General features: G+C 42.9%; 2 protein-coding genes across 2 annotated transcripts; both read right to left on the bottom strand.

Moving 5' to 3' along the window:
- Nucleotides 1–193: 193 nt before the first annotated feature.
- Nucleotides 194–11373, bottom strand: grwd1 (glutamate-rich WD repeat containing 1). Its single transcript, XM_080425687.1, has 7 exons — nucleotides 11127–11373; nucleotides 10145–10262; nucleotides 8370–8538; nucleotides 7191–7401; nucleotides 4272–4417; nucleotides 2481–2672; nucleotides 194–642 (listed from the first exon to the last, which is right to left on the bottom strand). The coding sequence occupies exons 1-7, from the start codon at nucleotides 11356–11358 to the stop codon at nucleotides 334–336; spliced, it is 1377 nt and encodes a 458-aa protein (XP_080281813.1). The 5' UTR covers nucleotides 11359–11373; the 3' UTR covers nucleotides 194–333.
- Nucleotides 11374–16690: 5317 nt separating this feature from the next.
- Nucleotides 16691–20329, bottom strand: LOC308083879 (uncharacterized protein). The gene is made up of 5 exons (XM_080426290.1): nucleotides 19742–20329; nucleotides 19254–19360; nucleotides 18895–18963; nucleotides 18028–18174; nucleotides 16691–17175 (listed from the first exon to the last, which is right to left on the bottom strand). Exons 1-5 carry the CDS (start codon nucleotides 19752–19754, stop codon nucleotides 16858–16860), a joined length of 654 nt encoding a protein of 217 aa, XP_080282416.1. The 5' UTR covers nucleotides 19755–20329; the 3' UTR covers nucleotides 16691–16857.
- Between the last annotated feature and the right edge of the window lie 1339 nt (nucleotides 20330–21668).

Below are 21668 nucleotides of genomic sequence, written 5' to 3'. Positions count from 1 at the left end.
TCCAATGTAGTCACTTTCCAATATGATAATAGTCTCTTGTACATATTATCAAGCATGTACTTTACATACATGCACATCTCTCTTTTGCACACACACACACACACACACACACACACACACACACACACACACACACACACACACACACACACACACACACACACACACACACACACACACACACACACACACACACACACACACACACACACACACACACACACACACACACACACACACCTTTAATTTGCTGGCATGAATTAACAATCACTTTCTCTCTGTCACACTCACACACGCTACACTGATACTAACTCACACTGACACACAAACACACTACACTGATATCGTCCTGAACAAGTTGAATCCTGACTGGGCTGTGGAGATCATGACACCCGGCAGCTGTGGATGCCAGTGGACCTCCTTGACCTCCGACTGACCCTGGTGCAGGAACAGCAACTGTGGGGGCAGATTCTTAACCCCTTCTGCCCTGGCACCCACGTCACATGACTCCACCGAGAGATCCCATTGGCTGACGACATCATCGGCACCCGAGGCAGCGAACACGCTGGAATCCACGGGGTTCCACTCCACCGATGTGATGGGGGCACTGTGTTGCTTGAAGCTGGCCACGGGACATCCCGACTAAACATAAACAAAAACACAGAACGAACATCCTTATTTGCAAACTGTATAAAGTATAAAATCCTCAGTGTAATTATTCAAGAGTGTAACAGGACAGGGTCTAAACGGCGTGGCTTCCATGTGGATCTCAGACTTCATAGCGCCAAGCTATATGACGTCAGTCATCTATAATGTATCTAATGGCATACAAGTCCATATTTGGGCAAGGTTTCAGCCCGATCCGAGTCACAATGACTTCCATACTGAAATTGATTCAATTAGATATTTAAAAAATATATAATGTGTGGAGGTGGAGGTACTTGCTCGGTATATTTGCAACGTTCACAAGAAATGTGGCGCTTATACTGTAAGCCCAGTTGTTTGCGAGAGTAGCCTGACAAGACAGACTCGCAGAAAGACAGACCCATTTCTAGACAGCTCGCCTCCTACAGAGCCATGCCGAAAAAACCTGGGTCCACTTTTTGGAAAACAATCTGTCGACACCCTTTTCAGTTCAAATGTGAAAATGTCATTTTTGTTAAGTTAATACATTGAACAGGAGGCTGCAAAGAGGCTCAATTCACACAGGAATGTTTTACTAACAAATGACTGAAATATTCTAATATACTGTAGATGTGTCTTTGTAGCTTTTAACTGAATGAAATGGCATTCAATAAAAAAAAATTAACCTAAATCAAGCTGAAATCACTCAGCACTAGCACTTTACTGTGATACTGAATGCAGGTCCCCTGACCAAATCACTTTCTACATTGTACTTTGTACACAATGGGAATGGAATGGACCAACAGCTTGAACAAAAGAACACCCATAGTTAATTATTGTTAATAGTCTGACTTGCACTTTCTATAGTTCTATCCCGTAGGACCTACAGTATGAATTGACCTCAAATAAGCTACAGGGAGTTTCACTCTACTCTATCTAGGCTCTGCGCTGGGCTTTACACCTAAACTGATGACTGATAAACCGACTGGGACAATATCTTCTCCATCTTTTTCTGCTGCGTGCAGTGAGAGAGGCCATTATCTGAGGACTGGCTTTCTTGAAACTCTGCAACCTTCTGCACTTCATGATTATCATGGCAAGTGAAGATAGAAACAGGAGACCTGTGTGTGTGTGTGGTAATCCAAAACCACTGAGTAACAGGGACAAGAAAGATAGATATGAGATTAGATTGTGGTGTAGACATCTGTGTAACAACCCAGGGTCAGGAGCAGAATGTTGGAGATGGATGCAGTGGAGTCTCCTCAAACATTTGTTCCAAAGCACGCCCTAAAGGTGCGCTCCCACCGCACTTTTATTTTACCTCTGGGGCGGAATCTGCCAATGCTTTGTCAATGCAAATTCATGGTCTTGCGCATTTTTCCCCAGAATCCACGCATTTGCATTGACAAAGCATTGGCAGATTCCGCCCCTTGGGTAAAATAAAAGTGCGGTGGGAGCGCGCCCTAACTCCCATTTCTGTGGAAGTTCTTCACATCAGATTTCCCAGTAACTGATAACATTGACGCGTCATTATATGCACTGCACTGTTTCTCAACAAGTGGTCAATAAAATAAAATACAAATCTTCACTTTCCTAACTAAATGCATGGTCAGGGACCACATGCAATACCTTCACGGACCACCAGTTGAAAACCCATGGTCTATGAGAAGGTCAGTCTGTGTGTCCGGAGCCAGTCTTGCAAACCACTGGACGATCACTGTCAAAGTTCTTGTGCACACTGCCACTGGGCCACTGTACCTCCACTAAATGACCTAGCTAAATTCTCTTTCACATACTGTCTGTTTCATACCTTTTGAAATATTTAATTTTATAATGAAAGTCAATGGTGGTTTTACCTGAAACTGCCGAAGGTCCCAGACTTTTAGGATGCCATCGTCACCTCCCGACAGTATGAATGGTTCGCTCCGGTTCCAGCTGATGACGTTGACGTCTGAGGAATGTGCCTCATTGGCCGAAAGCATGGAGTTGGGCGGGGAACGGACGTCCCAGATACGGACTGATCGATCCACTGAACAGGATGCAAAAACCTGGGAGCGAAGGAGAGAGTGGCACAAAACTGTAGCTTTTCACTTGGCTATCCTAAACAAGGAACTGAATCTCATCAATATGTGGATGAGATTCCACATATTGGAATCATCTAGTTTTAGTGCCATCTAAACAAACTTCAACCCGTTTCCTCTGACTGGAAAAGCTGACTACAAGCTCTTGGGGGTCTCATACGAATCCACAGAGCGCTGCGGTGTCAGACTCCTGCTGCGGTGTGCATTCTGACACTGCAGTTATGATTGCACCAGGGGAGCACATAGATTCGTCTATATGTTACAGGAAAATTGGCATTCCAGGTAAATTGGAAAAGAGGCGCTTGTTTTCACCGCCCCCCAGGGAATTCTGTAGAACCAACGCTAGAGGGCAATGAATGCACACTGAATCCACACGCATGCACATGCGTGTGTGCGTGTGCATGTGTGCGCATGCACACGCATGTGTGCGCACGTGTGTGCGTGTGTGCATGCGCACACATGCACACGCACACATGTGTGTCGTCGTGGACACTGGATAGTAACCAACCATAGACTGTATGATAGTAACCTCCTCGGCCTCAAGCTCTGCTGAGTCGGCGCGCCTCCGTCATGGACAATAACTATTATCACGTGCGGTCCGCGTCGCATCAAAGCCCCGCATCGCGCCTCCTCCTCCTCCTCCTCCTGCCGCCTCGTATCAAAGCCCCGCTTCGCGCTTCCTCCTCCTCCTCCTCGCGCCCCCTCGTATCAAAGCCCTGCATCGCGCCTCCTCCTCCTCCTCGCGCCGCCTCGTATCAAAGCCCCGCATCGCGCCTCCTTCTCCTCCTCGCGCCGCCTCGTATCAAAGCCCCACATCACGCCTCCTCCTCCTCCTCCTCGCGCCGCCTCGTATCAAAGCCCCGCATCGCACCTCCTCCTCCTCCTCCTCACGAGCCTTGCGTAAAAAACCCTGTCTCGAAAAGCCCCGCTTCGCAGCGCCACCCCGTGCCTAAAAACAAGCGCTCCACTTCCAATCTACCTGGAATGCCAATTTACCTGTGACATATATACCAGTGGCACAGCAAGTAAGTCAACTTGACTACACCAAAGTAGTGATGACCGTGCTCATGATGGTACATGTGTGATCCTTTAGCCCCGGGTAAGGGTAAAGTTCAGCTAAGTGGCCTTGTGGTTAGAGTGTCTGCCCTGGGACTGGGAGGCTGGGGTTGAATCCCTGGCAGAGTCATACCTAAGACTATAAAAACGGTACCCAATGGCATTCAGCATCAGGGGTTGGATTGGGGGTTAAGTCCTGTGAAATACTATCATCATGTACATCAAGCTGCCTCACACTAAGAAAATAGATAGGCTCCTGACCTTTGGGTCACATGGCTCAGGAACTGTTGGTTCCCAAGGCTACTTACTTTCCCCATAACAGTGGGGTTTACAGTTGGAGATATTGGAACTGGGTGTAGCACACCAGGTCAGTGGGTAAAGGATTTAGTTATCTACCAATGGAAGTTGGCAACAGTGCCATCTGATGGCAACTGCCATTACTAGAAGCCTGATCCATTGCTATATAAATCAGAGGGCAGTACAAAACAGCTGCTTCTTGAGCTTACGTACCGTGGCTTCTGTAGGCGACCACTGCAGGTCCTCCACAGATTTGCTGTGCGAGCTGAACGGCCGTTGGTCAATCTTCCAGCCTGTCCCTCCCTCCTGCGGCTCCCACACGTGAATGTTTTTCTTGCAGTCGCCGCTGACCAGACGGCCTGTTGAACACAACGATGGAGTAAACTAAAGCATTTCAGCCTCATCACCATTACACATCATCAACCCAATGACATTTGTTTTGAAATATCTTCTTTTAAATACAGGACTGCTTAGAACGTTTCGGTTGCAATGATTAACAAGCACTACTGTTTCCTACAGCCAGAAAACAAAGAGTTAGTCATGGACAAAATCAAATATCACAATATTTTTTACCAAATGCCTCTATATTGATATTGTGATGATAATCTAACTTTTTTTTTTTACTTTTCCCCAAAAAATCTATTTGTTTTGGTATAAAATAGGGCTTAAGTGATTAATCCAGAAAGACAACACTTGTGCCATATCACAGTTATTCTCAATCCCAGATATCTAGTCTCATATCACATTATAATATCGATACAGTGCTCAGCACTAGTTTGTCGTGCCCATAGAAATTAAATAACAGATGATAACCCCTTAACTCTCTCAGTGCCAGGCCCCGAGTTATCCCGAGTTTTATCTGAATACCCTCAGTGCCAGAACGAGAAATCCCGAGTTTTAATTTAATTTAATTTTTTTGGAAAAAAATGTTCAGAACCCAAGATGTCATTATCTGAAGATTTGCAGCTCCATCCACTCTTTGTTTAACCTATAACTAAAAAAGGCTGTATCTCGCTTCCTAAGGGCGCGCTCTCACCGCACTTTTATTTTACCTCTGGGGCAGAATCTGCCAATGCATTGTCAATGTAAATGCGTGGATTCACGCAAGAGCGGATTTTTCCGCTTGTCGCGCAGACCTTGCGTTTATCTGCTCTACGCAACTTGTCCATTTGAAGCATAAAAGAGCTGATTTTCCGTCCCAAGACTCAGGAAGCAACATGGTGCTCTGTGGACCAACTGGTTGTAGCTGTTGCATCTCATCCCCTTCCAATAATGCAAGGGCAAGTGCCCTCCGCCTGTCCATCCTATAATAAAGTTTAATAAACTCGATAAAGTCGCAACGTAACCAGGCCGGGCTACAGACAAAGCTAGTCTACGGGCAACGCAACGGGGAGGGAGGGGCTTGAAAGCAAGTGACAGATGCTGATGTGCGTCAGTGGTTGCCTGGCAACGTCAAGGCAGTAGGCGGTGCGGGCTACGGGGACGGTCTTGAATGTGAGTGACAGGTGCGTCACAGCGTTTTTTTTAGAATCCGCTGGCTGCAAAAAACTGTGGCCGCGCACAACCTGCGTTTAACAGTGGCCAGCCAACTTTTGCTGAGAGCGCGCCCTAAGCACTTTTTTTTTACTTTGAAAAATAAGATAAAAAAATGCTGGCACAGTTCGCAATATTTTTTTTATTTCATTGGCACTGAAAGAGTTAATATACATCAGTCATCAGTGTTTATGGGGATTAAGGATAATTCCTTTAACAGGTCCGTTCATGAAAGTCCTTACGGTCTTGTTTCCAATGAGGGCCTGTGAGCAATTAGGGGTTAAGAGTCTTGCTCAGGGACAAATTTCATTTCATCGACACATTTGCTGGTCTGGCCTGGAATCGTACCTGGGGCAACCAGAGCCTCTGGCTGCAAACGTTACACATCTACGTTGTTATACCTTTCAAGTCAATAATGCGTCTGTCTTTCTGTCTCATTCTTTTACATTTTTGGAATAATAATATGTTTTTCATAAAAACTTCAGAAAAAAAGGTCCGTTTTTAGAATCTGCCTCAGGTCTAAATGGGTTAAAAACAATAAAAACACCAAAGGATGCCGACCGGTTTCGACCCACATGGGTCTTCCTCAGGGTGTAGTTAAATGGACCAGTCTGGAGTATGCTTGGAGTTCACAGAGTTTGCCTAATAGGGTTCCTTACCTCGGTCTATGACTTGTTATTGACTTCAAGAAAACCTCTTTACCACCTGGACTGGAGTTGTCAACTTTTGAACTCTAACCGAGTGCACTCGGGTTGTCTTTGTGCTTAGAGCTACATGTGTCAGCATGATACATGTGTTGAGCTACATGTGTGGAAAAGGTTTAGGGCATCTGAAATTGTATAGTGAACCAAAATGTACTCTTTACAGGCTAGAAATGTATTAGATATCTAGAGCACATAAAGCCCCAGACTTCAGTTCATAGACCACCAACATTTCAATATTAATGTCATGAATGTTGGTCTAGTTAGTATATGGTTAGGGGCATAGTGTCCAGGCCATAGACCTGTGAACCTACAGTATATTGCAGCATTTCCCAACTGGTGGGCCCTAAATAATTTGTATAACACAAGATTATATTGATAATATAATTATTTTTCTTTCAACCCATAAAAAATTGTTTTCATTGTGATACGATAAATAGGAACTTAAAAGTATACTGTGTTAGTTTCATTGATCCAAGCCCAGTGTTGTGTTCTAGTTTTTTTATGAAGGTATACTATGTTTATTCCCTGCCTCCCACACGCACGGCATGCGCGCGTCTATAATGAATTAAATGTAAAAAACGCTGTTTTGAACAGTTTATGAAGGTGTACGGTGGCGACGAAAAAAAATCTCAAGGTATACGGCGTACACAGCATCTGACGGTAGAACCCACCACTGTCCAAGCCCAAACACTATCAATTGTTGATAATTAAACAGGCACGAGCCGCGAACGCTTTCATGATTTTCAAGTGGGCCCCTGATCCAGTAAAGGTTGGGAACCGCTGGCACTAAATGCAGTGGTATCAATCAATCAATATAGTCTTTCTCATATTAATCCACTAGATATGCAAGTATGAAAACATTTTGCTTTCAATGTAGCGCCCCAAACCCATTTACCAGGTACTTTGGGTGACCAGTCAATCGCAAAGCCCTCCGTCATGTGACCCGAAAAACTGAAGAGGGGAGTGGCCTCCTTCTGCTGTTTGATGAAGGCTGCCATGGAGACAGAGCTGTGGACCGCCTGAACCTGAGGTCGTAGGTCAAAGATCTCCACCTGACCCTTCTCTGACCAGACCGCGGCCAAAGGCTGGTCCTCACGCTGCGTCACCTGAGAGCAAAGAAATGCGTTCATTACTGAATGCTTCATGAATATATACACGTACCTGTACTGTAATGCTGCGTCCACACAGGCAGCTACAAAGCTACAGGCTAAGATTCCTTTTCAATGGAAGCCAGCAACAAGAAGATACAAAACGATGCCCGGCGCTTGTAGCTACTACAACATCTACAAAGCTGCAATGCAAGTTGAGCTGAGGCTTCAACTGCAACTACAAACTACACGAGCAGGTGTTGCTTAACCATTTCCACTCACCTCCTCTCTTCCCACAATTCCTGCTTGTAATGGGGGGGGAAACTAATTATTTCCGTCAGCCAGTTCCATGTTCTTTTTAACCCCAGGCTTTATATTTTCCCGTATATTTATCTCGCTTATTGGACACATGCTTGACGTCAACGAGTCAGCGACAGATTTGCTGTGTCACTTTGCATCTTTTGTAGCGGCCAGTGTGAATGCAGCATAAGGGTCTCAAGTATGTCTATAGCAGTGGTTCAGACTTGTAAGTGTCAATTTGGTTCCCAACTATATATCATTTAGCTGGGGACTCCCAGGAACCCTCTCAAGGACCCCTAGGGGTCCCCGGACCCAACTTAAAGAACCACTGGTCTATAGCATTATCCTGCACTGTTTTACAGTGTCTACTCTAGGCCTAATTCAAGACGGCGAAAGTAATGACATCAATTGTGGGTGTGTTTCATTTAGGTGTTACTGTGTGCCAGCATGGACAGCTCCTGTACAGCTGTGTACAGTTAACTTCATGCTGGCACACAGTAACACCTAAATGAAACACATCCACAAATAATGACATTACCTCCGGCTGTGTTTACCTGTCAAAATGTCTGCTGTGAAAAGGTTTGGACATCACTGACCTATCCTAGGGATCTGTATTCTCGAGCACAACTAAACAAACACAGACAGGGATGTAAACGTGAGGCGTGAATATGAGGCCGGCCACATACTCGGACTCTGTTGATTCCTCCATAGTGAGGCATCATGGCCAGCTCCATCTGCGGCTTCTTATCCTCGTCCTCATCCTCGCTCTCTTCTTCACTACTCTCCTCATCCTCGTCTTTTTGCTCTTTTTCCACCTGCGTTCCATGGAGGTTGCGCATACGCATGACAAGCAGTCTGAGAGAGGGAGAGAGAGAGAGAGCGGAGCAAGTACAGCTTAGATTATAGAAAAGCTCAAGATAAGATAAAACTGCATTCATTAAACTGTATACGTAAATCCCTGAGGTGACATTTGGTCATCTCAGTAGCAAGGCAGCTACAGCTGCAAATGGAAAGGTCAACAAAATGGATAAAGACAAAAAAAACACTAAAATAAAGAAATCTGTAAACCACTTAAAGGGGTAGTTCACCCCCCAAATAACTTTTTTTCTATTGATTACTCACCCCATGGAGCCTTGAATTCATGGATATTTTTTTGTTTTTGTCGCATTCCTTCCTTTATTATTTGATTATAATAAATTTAGCCCCATTGATTCCGGTAGGAGACACAAATGCATTTGTGTCTCCTACCGGAATCAATGGGGACACATTTATTATAATCAAATTATTGGCTTAGGAATGTGACAAAAACAAAAACATATCTATGAATTCAAGGCTCCAGATGGTCAGTAATCAATAGAAAAAAAGTTATTTTGGGGGTGAACTACCCCTTTAAACCCTATAAGGGTCCTTTCACACGGCAAGCGGCCAATGCGCCTATGTAATTCATTTTCAATGAGAGGCGGGCGATTATTTGGGACGTGCGGAGAAGTTGAGGGGCGGTGAGGCAGGCGGGCGCGGCACCGTGAAATTCTCGTGCGCGTGCTCGCTTGTGCACGCGCGGCAAGAGCTGGGTTGTGGTGAGATTTTCTTTTCACCGCACCGCGCAGGAGGAAAAAAACCTCCGAGCGGTACCGCCCGCGTGAACCGCTTGCCGTGTGTTACGACCTTAATACTTGCTGTACTTAGCAGGTTGAAAGTAGCCTGCTGCAACCCTCCTGATTTCGTGTATAAAGGGGCGTGTGTATAGAGCCGGCGAGAGACGGCGCCTGATCCCATTGGTTCACCGATCTGTCCGTCAACCCCCGCCCCGTTAACACAACATTACGAGCGACGCCCACTGCACTCTGGTTGGTTGGGAAATGAAACACTTCCTCATACCCAGTACAGGCTATAGTTGGGCCAGGCTTTTATTTTTTAGCAAAACTAAGCAATAAAAGCCTGGAGATCGAGGCTAGGTTGAAAGTGGTTCAATTTATTTTGGGTTTATTTTTGAATTTTTGTATTACTGTCTATTTACTTAAGGTATTGTTAATGTATGGTTATGTTCCGTCCTGTGATGTATGTATGTATGTATGTATTGTTGGTGTTGAAAAATCAATAAAAACAATTCAATAATAAGGAAGTGGTTCAATTCAAATGTCAAAAACAAATTTTCTCCAATAAAATATCCACTAATATCCTTAAGAGCGTTTTAGTCCTACATTTCATCTCTATTCCTTACTCTTATGAATCATCTTTCACACCTGTAAACTTGTGATGTGACAATAAAGTTGAATTCGAAGCCCTTTCCTAACAACCCCTTGAGTTTTTACCAGCGACTTCTCCAGTGAAGCTGCAAATACAGCTAACTGAAGCTGGGCATCATGGCTACATCAATGTTGTGTTAATATGCGTTTAAGAACTGCCTAGTGCCTACAGCATGTATTAGGATACGTACTGTATGTCAACTCTTATAGCTTACCTATTACTGAGAGCAGAGTCAGCTTGAGTGCCAGCACAGAGCACCATTGACAAGGGGAACTGCTCCCTGCCGTCTCCATTCGCATCTCTCAATACATCAAAGCTCAAACAGGGAGAACCTAATGAGGGATAAACATAAACAAACAGCATTATGATCTCCTGGTGACACACTGATTGGTGCAATGCCTACACAGTGAATCCATCCTGTTAATTTAGCCATTTGTAACTCAGAGAGGGTACAAATGTAACCAAATGTGTTTACATTTGTACACTTTCAGAGTTAAAGTAACACTCAGGATTATGCTTATTGCAGTGGTTCTCAACATCTGATCTTGGGACCCCGAGGGGGTCTCCAGTTAAATGGTGGAAAGTTTAATCTTCACCATTACTACATAGTAATACTACTAGTCTAGAGAATGCTCAAGAATGTCTATTTTGATCAGAGATTCACTGTCAACTGAATATTACTAGATTGATGTCTAAGAGATAAAAAGTAAATAAAATAGGCCAGTGTATAATGCATTATCCTTGAAATGTAAAAGAAGTTTAGAATCACTTGCCTTGTGGTTATATAAGAGTTGAAACATGCAAGTAATTCAGTAAGAGTGAAATCCTCATTGTAATAATTTTACAATGTATAACCAAACTTACAAGTTTCCTAGGGAATTATGGGCATCGCTTCCTGTCGATTTGATCAGGTATCAGGAATTAAATCGACAGGAAGTCCATAATTCCCTAGGAAACTTGTGGATACATTTGAAAACATGTGAAATGGGACATTATGCACAACGAGTACTTTCTAGTTCTGGTACTTTTAAGTACATTTTGATGCCAATGCTTTTGTACCTTTACCAAAAGTACATTTTGAATTCCCGACTTCCACATGTAACGAAATATTTCTACATTGATTGCAGCACTGATACTTTTACTTAAGTACACAACACGTGAGTACTTTTTCCACCACTGGCTGCCACTCCACTCGCCTGTTTGGCACTCATGGTACATGCGGTAGGCGGACTGGTCCATCTCCAGCTCCTCTCCCGGCTTCAGCGCCTGGAAGCCCGGGACGTACACCCTGTCGTCCTCCTTGGCCTCCTGCTTCACCTCCATGTCGCCTTCATCATCACTGCTGCCGCCGTCGTCCATGTCGTCCACTTCGTCCATCTCCTCCCCACCGTGCTCGCTGAACGTGTCTTCTTCCCCGGACGCAGACATCTTGGAAACAACAGCTGCACAGCAGTGTTGCCAGATAGTGTGAGACAAATGAGCAACCAGGTCCACGGAAACAGCACTCTAACCCTATCTACATTACAAGCTCACAAACTCTTGCAATAAAATGTGGAATATTTTGAATATTTTTTTTTAAATATTCTAACAACACAAATGCTCCCTGGCACAAAACATTTTCATGAAAATATTTGAGAACCACTGGTTTAAATAATAATTAAAATAATTGAAACAAGCCTAAATAAGCAACTACACTTAAGAAACCAGCCTAAAAAAAACGCAACCCGCAACTACCAATATTAATATTTACAAGTAACTTTACAGAAAAACAAGCCCAAAGTAGCTTATAATAAGCCGACATGGCAACACGGTTTGCTTACTTCTGGTGTGGTGCTTCCACGTGGTTTGAACGTCGTATTGATCCCATAGCCCCTATACCTCTATGCATAGCCCTGACAGAAAGTGGCGCTGTGATTGGCCAGAGTTTATATATCTGTGGCGCCGGTGATTGGCTGGTGGATTGTTGATATATTGTTGTTGATATATATTGTTGTTGTTGTTGTTGATGATATATTATTATAACTATGCTAGTTGTTGTCTGGTGAGGAGCTTTTGGTCTGGTCTAGACTAGAGACTGGGATCAATTTATTTCATAAGTTGCAGATCCGGTCTACAGCGGATACGGTAACAGGACCGTGTTCGTGCATGTAAAAAAATGTGAAAATGAGCGGATACAGTAGACGGGCTTTAGACCGGATCTGATTACTGAGCAGTAAATAGAAACCAAGCTTTCCACGTGTACTGCGGAGCTAGCTGGTGTCCTTGTTGCTAGACAACCGAGTAGCCAATCACGAGCGTCGATCACCTTCTTTCCAGTCAGACCGATCTGGGACTTTTGCCTGACATGACATCCTTACACATTTTTTTTTTTAAATAATCCCCCCCACAGAATTTCCAAAAATAGAATATCTACAAGATCACAACAATCTGATATTTGCACTATAGGGCTGCCAACACTCCTGGATCCTGCAGGAATATCCTGGAATTCCAGGTATCATGACAATCTCCTGGATTTCTCCTGAATTTTGAATTTTGGTATCAATTCCCCAGAACACAGGAAATTACATCTACTATGTTAAAACGTTTGGGATGGGGGGTGTGGTCAGTGCATGCCATCATACAGAGATATTAACTTGTAAGTAATGGTTATTAATGGTTATTATTAAAGATGGGTCTTACATTGCTTCAGTCATCAAATACATTTCTGTAGGCCTACTTTTAGCGTTTTAATGGATGAAATGTACCCATCATTTTGCAATGCTAGTAAAGCAAGCCTGATAAAAGTATCAAACTCACAAAATTCACCAAAACACACAAAATTACATCTACTCTGTTAAAAGGTTTCGGGGGGGAGGACCCCCAGAGCCCCCACTGGGGGAGCCCCCTCCCCCCCCAAAAAAAGAATCTGGATTATGACAGTCCAATGTTGGCAGCCCTGACTATGAAGTAGCCTACATACTCAGAGTATGTAGGCTACTTCATAGTCAGGGCTGTCATAATCCAGATTCTTTTTATTCAAACATTTTCCAAAAATGTCAAACAAATTACTTTTTTTGTTTGTTTGTAGATCTGTAATATAGTCACTACTAGGCTATATAAGTACAGGGCTTAAGACTATTGGTTAATAAACATCCATCCTCATCTCCCTTCTTCTCCTCCCCTGTCCTCCCTGCTCCTTCCCATGTCATTCCCTGCTCTCTCTCTCTCTCTCTCTCTCTCTCTCTCTCTCTCTCTCTCTCTCTCTCTCTCTAACGCTTTGTCACTCTCCCTCTCTCTCAGTCACTCTCTCTCTGTCACTCTCTTCTTCCTCAGTCTCTCTCTCTCTCTCTCTCTCTCTCTCTCTCTCTCTCTCTCTCTCTCTCTCTCTCTCTCTCTCTCTCTCTCTCTCTCCGCCTCTCCCCCGCTTTCATTTACGGGAATTCAGCTGACTGCTTGACAATGGAGCTGGGCGCATACAGCCCCGCTGCCAGGAGAAATGGAGATGCATTTTGAAACGTAAAAGCCCCCCCTTTAAAATAAAAGCCCCTTGCTTTCACCCACTTGCAGTGAAAGTGCCAGTGCAAGTGCCCGTGTGCGTGCATGCATGACATGGCATGTAGCCTGTGTATGTGTGTGTGTGTGTGTGTGTGTGTGTGTGTGTGTGTGTGTGCGCGCGTGCGTGCGTGCGTGCGTGCGTGCGTGTGTGTGTATGTGTATGTGTATGTGTGACCACTTTCGTTTTCAGTGAAAGTAGGCAAGTGTGAAAGGGGCTTTTGAAGTGAAATTCAATCTAGTGAGAGACACCCTTCACCCAGCTACCCTTCAGCTGTTCTAATCATGTATACTTCACATTACTTAAGACAGTTTTCCATATATTTAATTTATTAACATTTTGGACAAAATAGCCAATTTCACATGGAGGTGCCCACTATTCCGGTTACCCTACAGCGTGTGGTGTTTGAGTAATAGGCTAATGATAATAATAATAAATAAATAATAAACCCCAAAAAAGATAATTGCTTATTTCTATACCATATTGTATGTATAGAATGCAGCTTAAAGGACCATACCAGTCTAATTTTCCTGTCTTAAAAAAAACGTGTCCATAAGAGCAGTGTAGGCCTATAGTTGTGTAGATCTCCTACATTTTTAAACAAAGTGGCTAAAACGCTTCAAGGCTTTTTCTAGGTCAACACATCATAACCTATCGTTTAAAGACTACATTTCTGTAAAATGGCTTTTAACTAAAAGGAATGGACAACTAGACTGTGTTCATTCTTAAATTCTATTCTATTACCCCTTCAATGTACTTATTGTTAGCTTGAATCGCCTATCATTTTGTTCTTACACACTTTGCTTGTCTGTGGTTTTCATGTCTGTGTGAAGCACTTTGTAAACTTGTTTTGGAAAAGTGCTACACAAATAACCCTTATTATGTTATTTTAGAAGGCCTTTATTGATATAGTTAGTTTTAGCTAACAATTGTTGTATTTAAATGTACATTGTGTAATGTTTATTGAATGTAACAAAACATAAACAGACATCATTTCACAAAAATTAAGCAAATTGGGAAAAACTGCAGAGGTTTATGTTAACTATGAGGCCAATATTGACAATGGACTATGACACACTGGTAGGGACATATTGTGAAGTTCATTCACAATATGTAAATAAATATTGAGGAAAAAGTTGATAAATAATTCACTGGTGCCAAAGTGGGGTGAAGGGCCCTAAAGATGCCAGAGGCAAACAATATAGTTGTTCAATAAACATCGGGAATCCAGTGTGATAGGTTGTGATAAGGACAAAATATCCCAACTTAATAGTGCAAAAGTACCTGCCACAGCACACCATACTGTAGCTGATCCAGTCTCCTCAAAACTCGCTCTGAATCATGTCAGTTTCACATGAACAGTCCAGTCTTTGGTGTAAAAAAAAAGCCTAAGTAAATCTCCGATAGGCCAGTCTATGCTAGGAGACAATTCAACATAAAATGCTTGAGGGGAAGTGTTTGAAATTTATGTCAGTATTTTCAGGAGGGCCCGATGAGATCATGCAGATATGCATGACATCCGTAACATACCGTATCATCACATGTACATGCATGTGTATTGTGTAAGCGCCACATTGTATTTGTGTAGACTGTAGTAGCAGCGTTCACGTTGCAGGTCCACAGCCACATTTAATCGGAAGTGCATTCCTCCCTCATGCGGTTTGTATTTCAGACAGTGGTGTCTATATCAAATACACTGAAGTAACACACACATTGTGAATTATTCATTCGTTGACAGTTCAACTGTCAACAAATAGGTATATATGAACTAGGAATGATGTCTATCGAGTTTTGTTTACAAGGATGTGTGGGCCTTGTAAGCTAACGTCAATAGAAACTAGATCCACATAACTACACACACAATCAGTCTCCTGAAACTGAGCCTTTTGAAGAATGTTGCAGAGCTGCTCGATCAACAACAACCTCTTTTTACAGATCAAAGATTAACGAGGCAGATCCTAGAAGAGACTATAAATTACTATCACACTGTTAAAACTGATTTCCTGACATCTAAAAGGCATACATACCATGTTTAGATCTGTCTAACTGACTGCTACTGTCTGACCAGGTCTCTCTTGAGAATGGGACCCGAGCTATCAATTAGATTATGTGGTTAAATAAAGGCTAAAGGTGCCCTAGGTGATGATGTTTTGTTGAAATAAGTGACAAAATGGCTCCATATTCTGATAGTAATCATTGCTGAGTGTTTGTTCAGTAACAGGGGTCTCCCCCTGTCTTTCCAGCCAGCTCTTTAGTAAACAGAAAATTCATTTTCTTTATCCAATCAGGAGAGAGACCACATACAAGATACAGGATAAACAAGTGAAATTTGAAGTGATGACACAGAAATGAGCAGACAAAATTGGAACTGGAACACAAGCACAACTGAAGCTGACAAATGGGCACACTGTCTCCTAATTGGATGAAACTGACAGTAGCAACCCACCTGAGCATGTATTTTTTTTATCAAAGAGCTGGAGAGTGGTTTACTAAAACAAACTTGCAATGATTACTATCAGAATATAGAGCTTTCACCTTTTAACCAAAAAAATACCAAATATCAAATGCAATGAAAGCGTAACCACGTGAAACCTATTCCGGGGCAAAAAAATAGATCTACAAGCTCACAATGTGTCACACACAGCACATTGTGAAATTGCAAATCGTCTTTTATCTGCAAAGATATTTAGTGTAGCGGGAAAAAATGTTTAGGGTTCATTAAACCTACAAAAAAGCAACAGACAATATTTGTATGTAAATTGCTCTAATTTGTATGTACACTAGTATGTACAAAATGATACATTCATAGTCCAAAAAGTCTTACACGTGCATTTACATGACATTCATTGTAAACAATGCATTTCACACACAAAGGAGACAACGCCTTATGTGCAGTGGCTTGCTCAGCTTGTTAGCACAGAAAGCTTAGCTAGTGGGAGTTCATGGCTTACTCTGGACAGTGTGGATATGAGTTTAAAACTATGACATCAACCCTGACAGAGCACTGTCGTGTCCTAAATTGTAACTACATTTTGTGAATATTTAATGTAACCTGTGCATGTCACTTCATATTAAAGCTTAGGTGATGCATTACAAGTACACAGATGCACAGTATAACAGACAATCACTCAGTGCCACTCAGTAAAATCTCTTTTGCATTTAGTCGTCTTCTTCTCTCGTGTATCATCAGATGGCCAGCTCAGTGTCGTTTAGCCATGTATGCTCATCTCTGGTCCTCTGCCGAAGAGGCCGGCTACTGAAGGTAGTCTGTATAAGAGGCAGGTGGTAATTATATGTTCAGCAGTCTGCTCAGGCTCACTGCACTCGCATGCTGTCTTCATTTAATGTGCGTCACAGAAGAGACCCCTTATTTTCTGCCTTTTTTTTTACTAGGCCTATAGCAACAGGTGCCGTCCACAGAGCAAGAGAATCCAGGCAGAAACATCTGGAAGTGTCAGGGATGGTGGACCACCATTGTACTTGTGTTTCTCTGCCTCCGGGCTGCGGATAATCCGGGTGGTCAGAAACCTTGTTGGGTATATCATCTGAGCAGCGGGGGCCAAGCTGGGGACGGGGCACGTCGCAATCGAGGACTCACAACTCTTTATCCATTTAGAGAGTAGTTGGGATGTGTTACTTAGCAGCTCCTCTGGAGAGGAACTGACTGTGGGCAGATTGGAGAATTCCAATTCTATATTCTCCTTCCGGAATCTCTGTGAGACAGGGGGAGGGAGGCAGAAAAGTTGAGGAATGCGCTCGTGTGTGATTGTACTTGATATTCATCCAGATACTAACTCTTGAATATCCATCATATTAATTCTCATATTCACTGTTGAAACTCTACACATATCCATTCTCATATTCATTGTTGACAGTCTGCTTTCTTTTGTTCTCTTTGACATGCTTATTTAATGTTTGATTTGTTTCCCTCCCTGCTATAATCAGTGTTGATAGACCACCCGTATACTCATACTGTTGATAGACTGTAAATAAAACACATTCATTCAAATATTAAATGGTGTTAGATAGATGCATAGCAATAGACATAATGTATATTCATTCATATATTCACCGTACATTTATATTTATTGATAGACTGTTCATATGGTAACTCATTCACCCTCATATATCTAGGGCCAGCAGCTCAGCATTTTATCTTTATTTTTATTCGTATTTATCTTGGTTAGATACTTGTCTGTTACTCTTACAGTACCCCTCGCTGTGTTTCATTCTCACCGCTGTTGCTGCTATGACACATGAATTTCCCTCTGGGATCAATAAAGTTTTATCTTATCTGATCTTATCTTATAGTATTTATGATAATCTGCAGACAGTTTCACCATAAAGTAAGATTAGTACCTTTCAAGTCATAATATTTGACACTGATCTACAGGAAAACAAAGAAGCTGTCATGAATCCATACACTGATCACAACAGAGAGGATCATATAAAACAACTTGCAGTGGCAAATTGTGTTGCAGAGTAAACAATCACGTCAAATTAGGCTGTGGTTGCAGTAGTTTCAATTGAGGGTTAACTGTCACCTGGAGGTTTTTAAGACATACCTTTGCGTGAATGTTCTTTTCTATGATCATATTCAGCGAATCAACGATGTCGCTGATTAACTTGTAGTTTAGATGCTCAACCCAGAGGTTTTCCAGGAGCGTTTTCCAAGACTTCTCGAGGATAACAGCAGCTGGGAACACGCAGCACTGCAGAAGACACACAACAGCACCAAAGACACATTAGCAAACACAATTTAGACTCTCTATCGTTTCCCACACTTTATATTGTTCATTTCACACGTCTTGCACATAGAACAGTATGTCTATGTGTAACTTGCTTTCCTGTGAGATCGAATAGTATTTATTTTTTCCCCCAGAGAAAAACAACATTCTTGTTTAGGAACGTCTGGAACTTCAACACTTCCAAAAAGAACAAACACAAAAGAACACTTTTGTCAGTTGATCACCAACAAATAAAGTGGTAAAGTGGACATAGCTTAGAACGACAGGAAGAGAATGATTCCCATCAGTTGATACTGTGGATCCATTTAGCATGAGATAACACACACTCCCCTGCAGATGAGGTCAAGGATAAAACATACTTTACATTAAGTGTTGTGTTCACTGTTCACATTAATCTCTTGCATTAGCTAATGTTCTACTAATATTTGCAGTCTCTGGAAATAGGCTGAGAGCAATTTACTATTATGATATGCCCTGCCATTCGTCAAGATAAGTGTGACACACACGCACACACACGCGTGCACACACACACACACACACACGCGTGCACACACACACACACACACACACACACACACACACACACACACACACACGCACACGCAGTTACAAAGGCACAAGCATGACATTACACATTTCTTTACTGCTTCTTAACAGCTGACATGCAATTAATTACCAACTTACCCGGTCAGCACACAGCATGCTGTCCTTGTAGTGGTGGACAACACGGTAATCTTTAGGAAATACGATCCGCTAGAGGGGAAATAGATAACCGAAGAGTCAGGTAAATGTCCATACTGTGAGCTTGACAAGTAAAAAACATGCACATTTGGGTAAACTGGGAAGGAAGCAATTGAACCACAATTCAGCCACAATTACGTGCAGCACATCTGTCTAACTCCAACCCGGCCCAGAATGACCTTCTGGTATTAGGCTAGTGGGAGTGGACATTAGCAGTGCATTTATCACTTTCATCAGATAACGATGAGCAGATAACATATAAGAGCTGCCCTGCTTGTTCATTTGATAAAGATTTTACTTACAAATCCATTTAGGCTGGAGTCGATGGTATGTTTCATGCTTTTGAAAATGTCTCGTTCCCGTTCACATTCCTCACATTGGACCATCGAGAATGATAGTAACAATAAAACTGCATGATGGAGACACAGAGAGAGAGAGAGAGAGAGAGAGAGAGAGAGAGAGAGATGGGGAGTGAGAGTTTCAGATAGGTCGACGGAAACTTTCTGTGGTTTGCAACATTGTAAAAGCACACAATCAATTACCCCCTGCTTCATCTACTGCTGTTTGTATTTGAATTATACTTTTTTACTATTATAGTGAATTGTTGGAATTACTTCAGGTTAAATTGAATCGTTAAAATTAAAATTGCATATAGAATGGACATACTGTATATTCTGTGTATTTTTTTAATTCATTAATTTAACTTTTATTATTAACATTTTTCCATACATCTGCAGAACAAAAATGGCAAAACCTGCTGTGAACATGCACAACGTGAATCATTTCTCACCTGGCAGTAACATCCTTTTATCTGAATAAGAATGGACAGTTGTCCATGTCTCTTGTTGCGTGTCGTCGCTTTGCAGAAAGCTTCTTTCAGTGTCAGTCTGTGTGAAAGGCACCGTTTCCCCCTCCTCAGTGTTGAGGTCTTTGACACAAAGATCGTTGCTGCGTCTCCTCTCAGATTGCTGCTCCTCAGTCCCCCAGCTCTGTTGTTGACATCTCTTTATCTACATTCCTCCTTTTGTTCCTTCAGAACTTCCCAAATCTTTATCTTCTTGTTGCTCTCAGGCTTCCAGACTTTGGATTTTACCCAACTCAAGCTTGACAGACTCCCAATGCCTTTCTATCTCCTTTCCCCCCTTATCTGTGTCCCTGTTTCTTTCCCCTGTTGACCCAGTATTTTTCAGACCGGCCTAATTCGAGTCACTCCTCTCTGTCTCTCTCTCTCTATAGACAGTTGTTAATGGATAGAGCGAGAGAGACACACAGACCTCCTCTTCTCTCTCTCTCTCTCTTACTCTTTCTTCCCCTCTAGGCAGCAGGAGAGTGCGAGAGCGTGTGTGTGCTCACTCAGACAGAGGCTGGTCTAAAGTGAAAGTGCTCAGTGCTGCTTGCTTGTCTAGCCCCCTTTAAGTGTGGGCCCCTCCCATCACCACACGTTTTACCTCACCATTGACTGTCTCGGCCACCCTCCCCCTTGCTCTCTTTCCCAGATACCCCCCTACTCACACCCCCACAACCAAGGGCTTAGTCATGGATTTGGAGCGTATGTTTTTCATTTGCCCCCCCCCCCAACTCCCGCCACACATTGGCCTCCGGACTCTTCTTAACACCCCCCGTCCCATACCACTATGACATGAAGGACTCCATTCTCCATGTGTTTCCTCTCTCCAGTGCCCGTGAGTAATTACCCATCCTGTTTAGTCATTGCATGACAAGAGAAATGGGTCTTAATGGACAGATGGACATGGGACAGGATTGTAACTAACACCACAGTTAATAAATCCTAATAAGTCACTCTTGAACTAGTGAGAGAGGAGTCGACTTGTTCAAATGGAGCTCCAGTGCGGGTGATGTTCAAGTCATGTGCTGATGACATAATTATAATTAACAGGCCTGACTTGGTGCGCAGCCGTGGCCATGCCCTCCCCTCTCGTCCCGTCTTGTCCTGGCCTGGGCCTGTCTGGTTATTTATACCCTCTGAAGCTGCCCCATTGTGTTCTGCTGATGTACAGATGCACTTCAGGGAGATACAAGTTCATTAACAGAAAAGGGGAGGTGGAAAGGTATTTCCCCTATGCCAATCTTGAATAAAGTTCATAGAGAGTATATCCTTAAGTGGATGCAGGCCAAGACAAGCAGTGCAGTCGTTTCCCCAACTTTCCAGAGGGGTAAGTCCCTAGTGACAGGGAAAGGGAAACTAGAACACTTTCCCTGTTCCCTCATTCTGCCTCTCCCCGAGGTATCATCAAAACCGAAACCTCTTCACCTATACTGTGTTTATTGAACACAAATATCTTGTCACAAAGCTGGCTTCCTGTCCACTATATCCCTTAAGAAAGTTTGCTGTGTGCAGTTGCTTATTGACCAAGCATGCAAGCCAAGACAGTTTTAAGTAAATGTGAAACTGATTACTGTCTGGCACTGAAATAAATTCTTCTTGTTCTCTGTTTGTATTACAGAGGCTTGCATAATACAGCTGTCAGATTTGAGTGGGAAGGCGGAAAGATACCAGTAACAGTTAACCCTTTGTTAAGTGGCCAGACAGTGCTGTTCTGCAAATGCTCAATAATATATTTTTGTTTTAACGGGTAGAAGTCAGTCTTAAATAATATCCACCAAATTACCCCCTACTGTGCAATAAGACAATACCCAATGCAAAGAGTTACGTTTTACACAAGTGCTGCAAAAATCAAGTTGTGGGTGAGGGGACT

The sequence above is a fragment of the Gymnoscopelus braueri genome (genome assembly GCF_963280865.1).
Source record: "Gymnoscopelus braueri genome assembly, chromosome: 4".
NCBI lineage: Eukaryota > Metazoa > Chordata > Actinopteri > Myctophiformes > Myctophidae > Gymnoscopelus > Gymnoscopelus braueri.
The sequence above is the reverse complement of the archived record's forward strand: the minus strand, read 5'-3'. Positions and strand labels throughout refer to the sequence as shown.

Bases quoted from the DNA above. Each gene is read 5' to 3' on its own strand.
- grwd1 (XM_080425687.1), bottom strand. From the start codon at position 11,358: ATGTCTGCGTCCGGGGAAGAAGACACGTTCAGCGAGCACGGTGGGGAG. The intron at 7,402-8,369 runs GTATGTGGCCGG...CTTTGCTCTCAG, and splicing joins GAGGAATCAACAGAGTCCGA to GTGACGCAGCGTGAGGACCA. The intron at 2,673-4,271 runs GTACGTAAGCTC...CTTCGCTCCCAG, and splicing joins GGTCGCCTACAGAAGCCACG to GTTTTTGCATCCTGTTCAGT.
- LOC308083879 (XM_080426290.1), bottom strand. The intron at 18,964-19,253 runs GTAAGTAAAATC...TTTCCCCTCTAG, and splicing joins ACTCCAGCCTAAATGGATTT to CGGATCGTATTTCCTAAAGA. The intron at 17,176-18,027 runs GTATGTCTTAAA...CCTGTCTCACAG, and splicing joins AAAAGAACATTCACGCAAAG to AGATTCCGGAAGGAGAATAT.